General features: G+C 40.4%; 1 protein-coding gene across 1 annotated transcript; it reads right to left on the reverse strand.

Moving 5' to 3' along the window:
- Positions 1-1,453: 1,453 nt before the first annotated feature.
- On the reverse strand, positions 1,454-9,957 carry LOC311274086 (uncharacterized protein; the record flags this gene model as incomplete). Its single annotated transcript, XM_084381502.1, has 3 exons — positions 1,454-3,856; positions 4,760-4,833; positions 8,327-9,957. 3 exons carry the CDS (start codon positions 9,955-9,957, stop codon positions 2,226-2,228), a joined length of 3,336 nt encoding a protein of 1,111 aa, XP_084237628.1. The 3' UTR covers positions 1,454-2,225.
- Positions 9,958-10,249: the final 292 nt, after the last annotated feature.

Consider the following 10,249-nt stretch of genomic DNA (forward strand, 5'->3'; position numbering starts at 1 on the left):
TTGTGAAAGATTTTAACTTTAAGACATTATCTCAATGATGTGAGCCATAATAATCTCACTGTGCACTGACCTCTGTGGCCTGAGAGCTGCTAGAAGAGGTCTGAAGCAGGTTTAACTGAGATAGGGTGACCTCTAGTGGACGATGTCTACAGGACACAGCCCTTTTTTAATGTTATCAACTTTGCTCTGCAACATGACTGCATGTATTTTCTTTAAATAAATGTCAACATGTATTCACATTGTAATAATTAGTGTCAGTTGTGATTTAGCACAACAGAACAGCAGCACTGTTAATTATTGTTGTAATTAAACTTACAAGTTAATCATAGAGCTGAACAATACAATTATAGTTTAATTCCAACTTTTTAAATGTGAATATTTTCTGGTTTCTTCCCTCCTGGATGATAGTAAACTGAAAAAACTTTTTCATTTAAAGACATTTAAAATATATATATATATATATGAAGATCACTAAAATAAAATACTAAGAGGTGTGTCTCATTCAACCAGCAGTTAGACATTTGGCATTGAGTCAATGAGTCACATGGCCTGAAAGATATTTTTAAAAATGTAAATTTTTCATAAACATAGTAAACATAAAATTGATTTTGAGTCAATGGGTCACATGTAAAGGAATTTACTGAAAAAATACTGATTTTTCATTCAAACAAATATAAATAAAAAATGTACAAAAGCACTAGATTATTACATTAAATATTAAACTAAGTGTAATAATGTAACTTGGCTTCAATTTTGAGTCAATTGATCAAACAAGCTGGAAGCTATTGACTAAAAAATGCTGATTTTTTAATATATATTCTAAAAACAATATAAAATATAAAGAGCGCTTTAATTCAATACAAAGAGGTGCGTCCTCGTCATCCAGAGTATTAATACAATGCAGCACTGGTCTGAAGTCACTGGGTCACATGACAATTATATCCTATTCAAATATTTCTGTCAAATCAATTCATCACACATTAGCACTCAAAATGTGTTACAGGAAACCAGTTTAGTATATTTTTAACAATAATTTTCACTAACACAGTGCTGCTTTATTTGAAAACAATATTTTGAATTGTAACAATGATGAAAATTCATTGTTAATCAATGTTGTGTATAATGTTCTGATAAAGTTAGACCTTCTGCCTGTTTTTATTTGCAAAATGTTCTGCAGAGTGAAATATGGCTTTGGAGTGACATTTAAGCCTGACAGACACCAGTGGATGAAGAGGAAAACACAGAACAAGATGTATTAACTCACATTATCATGGAGGTGAAGCTTTTCCTTCAAACCCTCTTTCACTGCCCTCTATGCTGTTGTTTTATGACAGTGTTTGTGGTTAATCTATCTATTTTTATTCTTTACTATTCAATCATATCACTGTTTGTTGCCACTTATTGTGTTGTATAGATGTTGTATCTTCGTTGGATTTAAAGAAAACACTAGATATAGTCTTACAACATCTGTTTATTTCAGTATAAAAACAATATCAATGACAGTTTTCCTCAGTAACAACAGAGTGACACAACAATCCCACTTTTTCCACTCTTCAATATTTTCTACCGTACAAACATATTAGTGATAAGAAAACCAGTATATAACAGATATCAAGAGGCAAAGCATGCGTGTATTCACCACGTGTTTGCACAGATTTTCATGGTTGTTGTTCTGATTGGCTGCTCCAAGCATGCATGTTTGAAATCTTACAAACACTCAATGTTAAAATGAGAAGTTAGACATCCACCATTTAATCAGTCACCTACTTAAGATTGAAAAAACATCATCTCACACTCTATAAAATGTCAAAATAAACAATGAAATAAAATAAAAAATACAAATGGCAAAAACATTCACTTGCTGTTTCATATCATTTTAAAATATGTTAATTAAATCCCAGAAGATGTCATTTGGACAAGCTTGTAAAAATAGAGGTCAACATGAAAAGAATGCAAAACACCTTAAGGTAAGGCCTGTGACGACTGGACTGATGATATTTACAAAGAGTTTAACACTTTTATTAACTTCAATTAAACCACATTATACAGGATCATTTAAATTATTGTGTTACAGTAGTAAGTTGCAGTGTGGAGTTGATATAATAAAGATGCAAAAATACAAAATCAATAGAATCTGAACCAAACATAAGCACTCTGTACGTTATCACTAAATATGGAGATTTGTTACATCCAAAAAGTAGTGAGTCTTTTTCTTGATAGTTGTTCTACTCAGGAGGTTTGACAGGACAGATGATCAGAGGAGCAGAGTTTTTACCACCCAGATTAGAGGAGGGGCTGAAGAATGGCAGGAGTCTCTCAGTGAAGCAGCAGCCAGTATAGGCGTAGATAAGATCTGCAGCATCCACATCATAAAACAAGACCAGACCATCCTCGTAATCCACAAACACCCCCACCTTCTTTGGCTTTGACTTCAGAGAGAGAAGGAATGAAGGAGCGTAGTACTCATTTTCATTCCTCAAACCAACAGTCCAGAAACCACTCTGAGGATCAATAGTGATTGGCCCCTTCCTATTGACTGACTCTTTGGCAACTCCTAAAATCCACTGGGTCTTTCTTTTAACCTGAACCTCGAAGTAAAATCTTCCAGTAGAAATTATCTGCTTCCCTAAGACAGATGGACTGACAGGAATACCATGTAGGAGACTCTTCTTGGCATCACCATGATGTACTTGTTTACCATCTTCAGACACAATGAGTGTGGGATCTGCTTTATTAGGATCAAGACTCACATCCACTGCAAACTGCTGGGCAGTTTTGAGCTCAGTCTTTGGTTGCAGTTTCTTCAACTCAATTTTGAGCATCTCCGCCAACGGAACAAGAGCTGCCCTCAGGTTTCCCTCATAAGATGGAGGACGGACTCTGACCTCTGTCCAGTCCTTGGTGGGTGGAGCAGCATTCAGGGACAGGAGGTTTTGGAGGAGGTGGAGGTGGTCTTCAGAGAGTGAGAGCTGCTCCAGCTCAGCACTTTTCTTCTTCAGCTCAGAGATTTCTTGTTCCAGCTCTTTGGTGAAGCCTTCAGCCTGTTTCTCTATCAGTGTGTGCTTTGCTTCAATCATCTCAGTGACTTTGGCCTGCGTTTTCTCAATAGCGTCTTTCAGCCAAGTCGAGACCTGAACACTACCTGCAATCTGTCTGTCTGCATTTCCCCTGCTGACCTTGACAGACTGTTTGAACTCTTCAATCTTCAGTTGTCTCTGCTGGACCATCTGCTGAAGTTCAGCCTCTGTCTTCCCCAGCTCTGCCTTTCTTCCTTCATATTCTTCTTTCAGAGGAACAACATCATGTGGTTTGTGATCTGAAATAGTGCAGAGCATGCAGACACATGTCTGGTCATCTCTGCAGAACAGCTCCAGCAGTTTATCGTGCTTCGTACACATCCTGCCCTCCAGATTCTCCAAAGGGTTGATCAGCTGATGTCTTTTCAGGCCTGACTTTGTCAGATGAGGCTGAAGGTGAGTCTCACAGTAGGAGACCAGACACACCAGGCAGGACTTCAGGGCCTTCAGTTTGGTTCCAGCGCAAATGTCACAGGGAACCTCTCCTGGTTTGGCAGCTTGTTGCTCTGAGCTGCTGTTGGCTCTCTGTTGAGCTGACTGTTTATAGTGAGAAACCATCTCAGAGATGAAAGTATTGACCTGAAGCTCAGGTGTTCTTTTGAAACGTTTTTTACAGTATGGACACTCACGATGGGGTCTGATAACCCAGTGTGTACAGATGCAGTTTTTGCAGAAGTTGTGTCCACATGGTGTGCTGACAGGATCGGTGAACACATCCAGACAGATGGAGCACAGAAACTGATCCTCAGAGAGCAGACTGCTGGCAGCTGACATATTCACTGAAAACAAAAGTGAAAGTGTGAAGAAGCAGAACTGTAATTATTCATTTATTTTTTTTAATCAAACTGTGATAGAAGACACTTTCATATCATATTGCTAAATTTTACATGTGAAAGTTTTATTTATTTATTTTTTCCATGAAATGACAAAAGAAGCACATTGACTTAGGACAGCTCATGTTAGTGTTCCGGCTAAACTCCACCAGATACTTGTCCAGACCAAAATTAGTCTCGTAAGAAGGGTTCACTTCAAATGTAAATATTTGTAAAATATTTACAATTAAAGGAACAGTGAAGAAAATGAATCCGAGCACTGACTGTCACACCCAGTAAATGCCACAAAACATATGCACAAAATAATCACAGAAAACTGCTATCGACTTTATTATCGTTAGCAAATTGATCAAATCAATAATACTTTCAATAAACAAAAATCAATCACTTAACTGAAGCAGCTAAACTATGAAACTAAACTCAGAAAAACTCGAGCACAAATAAACAAACAAGCCTCGATGTGTACGTGTGTGTCGGGGAGACAACGAAAGAGGAGCGAAGATGGCGGTCGTAGTCAAAGAAACAAGATGGCGGAGAACCAAAATGGCGGGCACGTTCTCACGGAGGGTGACGTCACGGAATGTTACGTCGAAAGGACTACAAAAATGGCCGAACCGGAATTGGGGAACTCACGTTCGTTCGACTACAAAAATGGCCGAAACGTGACTTGGAGAAGTCACGTGTGGATACGAATTCACAAATGATAATGATTTTGCTGAATCGTGTGTCTAGAATTCCCAAAATGGTGGACGTGAATAGTCACCTAAAGGTAGTCAAATGAACAAACGCGCGAGATTTGAACAATGGCAGTGGTCACACCGCCGTTAGGTTCCTGTGCGCTTTGATTACACACAGATGGATTTGTAGGGACAGTGACCGGCTGTTCCACAAAAGGTAGTCGTGCTACCACGAGGCGTCCATCTCTGAAGTCACAAAAGAGAGATAGCAGGAGACACACGTATCTTATGTTATAGCGAGGTCATCAACCAACAGGTCGCTCATAACATTACATGTGTGTGCGTAACCCCTCATGTGTACATGTGGGTTAGTTAGAAAGAGACAAAGACGGAGACAAAGGGCTAACGCCCTTAGCCGCGGCTAAGCTAACACTCCGCTCCACAGAGTGGAGGAGCTAAATCAGCTCGTGATGAGCGGAAAGGAGAAACCAACAACAAGTTTTACAACGTAAAACTAACAGCAATTAAAGAGGGACACGCGTCCACAAACTCACAAACAATGTAGCTCACTAGCATACAATACGCTAACTCCTAGTATCTGCCCAGACACTAAAGAAGCCTCACTTGTAGTCGTGTCTTAATCCAGCTCGCTTCCTCGGCCTGGATTAAAGGCGGTTTCGGTGTCCTGCGTTGGCTGTTAAAACAGCGGAGTCCACCTGGGCTTTTCTTTGGCTCTCCAGCGAGATGAAAGACTGCGGCCTGGGCGGGAAAAGGTCCAAACGTCTGGTTGCTCCCTTCGAGTACAGTTGCGCAGACAAAAGCTGATGCTCCCACAACATGTAACATCTGGGACGATGAGAAGAGACTGCAGCTGTATTTATCTCCTCCCGTGGCGCAACCGATGCGTTCAGGTGCGCTCACAGACAATGGGCGATGGGAGGTTTCCAACCTGGGGGGACTGTGACAAGCAGGCGCCACCTACTGGACATCAGGGTCGTTGCACTTTCCTTTGTTTACCAGGCTTTGTTAGTTAAAGGATAACTACCGTTTTTTACAACCTGGACCTTATTTCTGGCAAAAGATATGGTCATTTACTCACCCAGATAACTTTGGTGTCATTCGGCGTCGTTCGGACGAAATTAGATCCAGTGTAGCGGCGATATATCCATATAATGGGAGAGACGGGGCAGCGACACACAGCCTCTATATAACGCATTATCTGCCACGAAACTAGTTAATTTCACTAATATTTTGTCATGATACGCTAGCGCTATTAGCCTCTGAGTCCGGGCTCGTCCGTTATCAACATCCGGGGTCAAACTAGCAGCAGCAGCTACAGGTAAACAAGGCGCGCTGTCGCGGGTGCGCGCGCAGCTCAGAGACGACATCTTCCAGGTCAGAGGTAGTAGATCAGCCTACAGACCCCGGATGTTGACAATAGACGAGCCCGGACTCAGAGGCTAATAGCGCTAGCATATCGTAACAAAATATTGATGAAATGAACTAGTTTCGTGGCAGATAATGCGTTATATAGAGGCTGTGTGTCGATGCCCCGTCTCTCCCATTATATGGATATATCGCCGCTACACTGGATCTAATTTCGTCCGAACGACGCCGAATGACACCAAAGTTATCTGGGTGAGTAAATGACCATATCTTTTGCCAGAAATAAGGTCCAGGTTGTAAAAAACGGTACTTATCCTTTAAGGAGGCCGATCTGATGCCAGAACCATGTGGACGGTCCGAACACAGGTGTGTGTGTGTGTGTGTGTGTGTGTGTGTGTTCATGCTGGTATTATAAACACATCAGATATAATCTGCTGTACTCACCGTGTTTGCAGAGACTGTTATAAGAGATAAGATGAAGAAAGATGAGATGAACTGAGTTTAAGTGTTGCTGTCCAGAGAGAAACAACGAGGTGTGGCTGCAGGGTGTTAATTAAATCATGATATGCAGACACCTCTGGAACTACTCACGTGGCCAGTCTGATTTTCTCTCATGTCTCTCTCTCAGTTATTATCATTTTACACTCACATAGTGAAACATTTTAAGTTCAAGACTTTATCACAATGATGTGAGCCATAATAATCTCACTGTGCACTGACCTCTGTGGCCTGAGAGCTGCTAGAAGAGGTCTGAAGCAGGTTTAACTGAGATAGGGTGACCTCTAGTGGACGATGTCTACAGGACACAGCCCTTTTTTAATGTTATCAACTTTGCTCTGCAACATGACTGCATTTATTTACTTTAAATAAGTGTCAACATGTATTTGCATTGTTATAATTAGTGTCAGTTGTGATTTAGCACAGCAGAACAGCAGCACTGTTAACTATTGTTGTAATTAAACTTACAAGTTAATCATAGAGCTCAACAGTAAATAGTTGCCAAGTATTACAAGAATAGTTTGAATCCAAGTTTTTAGATGTGAATATTTCCTGGTTTCTTTCCTCCTTGATGACTAAAACTAAAAAGTCCAATTAAAACAGGTGTGTCTCATTCAAACAGCACAGGAAGACATTTGGCATTGAGTCAATGAGTCACATGACCTGGAAGTTATTTTAAAAAATGTAGATTTTAAATATTTCTGTCAAATCAATTCATCACACATTAGCACTCAAAATGTGTTACAGGAAACCAGTTTAGTATATTTTTAACAATAATTTCACTAACAGTGCTGCTTTATTTGAAAACAATATTTTAAATTGTAACAATAATGAAAATTCATTGTTAATCAATGTTGTGTATAATGTTCTGATAAAGTTAGCCTTCTGCCTGTGATGTATTTACAAAATGTTCTGCAGAGTGAAATATGGCTTTGGAGTCACATTTAAGCCTGACAGACACCAGTGGATGAAGAGGAAAACACAGAACAAGATGTATTAACTCACATTATCATGGAGGTGAGGCTTTTCCTTCAAACCCTCTTTCACTGCCCTCTATGCTGTTGTTTTATGACAGTGTTTGTGGTTAATCTATCTATTTTTATTCAATATTATGCAATCATATCACTGTTTGTTGCCACTTATTGTGTTGTATAGATGTTGTATCTGTGTTGGATTTAAAGAAAACACTAAATATAGTCTTACAACATCTGTTTATTTCAGTATAAAAACAATATCTATGATAGTTTTCCTCAGTAACAACAGAGAAACAACAATCCCACTTTTGCCACTCCTTAAAACTTTCTTTACAAACATATTAGAATTAGAAAACCAGTATATAACAGATAAGAGGCGACGCATGCGTGTATTCACCACATATGTTGCAACAGATTTTCATGGTTGTTGCTCTGTTGTTCTGTCTACTGCAAGTCATTTTACAAACTTTCTAAAATATTCAAATGAGAAGTTAGAGATCAGAACTGAGACATAAATGTCACCTGCAAAAGAAAGGCAAAAAAAGGTTGCCTGCTGTTTTGTATCATTTTACATGATTGTCATAAAATCATAAAAAGACATCAACTTACATAAAAACATACAAAACAACTGAAGGCAAGGCCTGTGACTATTGGACTGATGTTTTGATATTTACAAACAGTAAATAAACCACATTATACAAGATCAATTAAATTATTGTGTTACAGTATTAAGTTGCAGTGTGGAGTTGATATAATAAAGATGCAAAAATCCACATTAAATAGAATCTGAACCAAACATAAGCGCTCTGTACGTTATCACTAAACATGGAGGTCTGTTGCATCCAAAAAGTAGTGAGTCTTTTTCTTGATAGTTGTTCTACTCAGGAGGTTTGACAGGACAGATGATCAGAGGAGCAGAGTTTTTGCCACCCAGATTAGAGGCGGGGCAGAAGAATGGCAGGAGTCTCTCAGTGAAGCAGCAGCCAGTAAAGGCGTAGATAAGATCTGCAGCATCCACATCATAAAACAAGACCAGACCCTCCTCGTAATCCACAAACACCCCCACCTTATCAGGCTGTGACTTCAGAGAGAGACGGAGTGGAGGAGCGCAGTACTCATCGTCTTTCCTTAAACCAACAGTCCACAAACCACTCCGAGGATCAATAATGACTGACTGCTGCCTATTTACTGACTCTCTGGCAACTCCTAAAATCCACTGAGTCTTCCCTTTAACCTGAACCTCGAAGTAAAATCTTCCAGTAGAAATGACCTGCTTCCCTACGAGGCACAGAGCAGCAGAAAATCTCTCTGGGTTGTCTGGGAGCTTCTTCTGTGCATCAACATGATGTACTTGTTTATCATCTTCAGACAGAATGAGTGTTGGATAAGCTGTATCAGGATCAAGACTCACATCCACTGCAAACTGCTGGGCAGTTTTGAGCTCAGTCTTTGGTAGCAGTTTCTTCAATTTAATTTTGAGCATCTCCGCCAACGGAACAAGAGCTGCCCTCAGGTTTCCCTCATGTGATGGAGGACAGACTCTGACCTCTGTCCAGTCCTTGGTGGGTGGAGCAGCATTCAGGGACGGGAGGTTTTGGAGGAGGTGGAGGTGGTCTTCAGAGAGTGAGAGCTTCTCCAGCTCAGCACTTTTCTTCTTCAGCTCAGAGATTTCTTGTTCCAGCTCTTTGATGAAGCCTTTGGCTTGTTTCTCTATCAGTGTGTGCTTTGTTTCGGTCATCTCAGTGACTTTGGCCTGCGTTTTCTCAATGGCGTCTTTCAGCCAAGTCGAGACCTGAACACTACCTGCAATCTGTCTGTCTGCATTTCCCCTGCTGACCTTGACAGACTGTTTGAACTCTTCAATCTTCAGTTGTCTCTGCTGGACCTTCTGCTGAAGTTCAGCCTCTGTCTTCCCCAGCTCTGCCTTTCTTCCTTCATATTCTTCTTTCAGAGGAACAACATCATGTGGTTTGTGGTCTGAAATAGTGCAGACCATGCAGACACATGTCTGGTCATCTCTGCAGAACAGCTCCAGCAGTTTATCGTGCTTCGTACACATCCTGCCCTCCAGATTCTCCACAGGGTCGATCAGCTGATGTCTTTTCAGGCCTGACTTTGTCAGATGAGGCTGAAGGTGAGTCTCACAGTAGGACACCAGACACACCAGGCAGGACTTCAGGGCCTTCAGTTTGGTTCCAGCGCAGATGTCACAGGGAACTTCTCCTGGTTTGGCAGCTTGTTGCTCTGAGCTGCTGCTGGCTCTCTGTTGAGCTGACTGTTTATAGTGAGAAACCATCTCAGAGATTAAAGTATTGACCTGCAGCTCAGGTCTTATGACGAAAAGCTTTTTACAGTTGGGACACTGGCAATGGACATTAGTATCCCAGTGTGTACAGATGCAGCTTTTGCAGAAGTTGTGTCCACATGGTGTGCTGACAGGATCGGTGAACACATCCAGACAGATGGAGCACAGAAACTGATCCTCAGAGAGCAGACTGCTGGCAGCTGACATATTCACTGAAAACAAAAGTGAAAGTGTGATTTTTTATTATTAGTATTAGATTTTGATTACCAAAATGTTAGGAGACACTTTTGTATCATATAGCTACATTTTACGTAAATGAAAGTTTTATTGGACAAGTTTGTTTCATTAAATGACAAAAGAAGCACACATTGTCTAAAGACAGCTCATGTAATGTTACTGTGAGGCTGGCAGCTGACATTTTCACTGAAGACAAAAGTGAAAGTGTGAAGAAGCAGAATGACAGAATCTTTCATTATTAAACATCAAACAATCATTACCA

The sequence above is a fragment of the Pagrus pagrus genome, assembly GCF_965226575.1.
Source record: "Pagrus pagrus genome assembly, chromosome: 18".
Lineage (NCBI taxonomy): Eukaryota > Metazoa > Chordata > Actinopteri > Spariformes > Sparidae > Pagrus > Pagrus pagrus.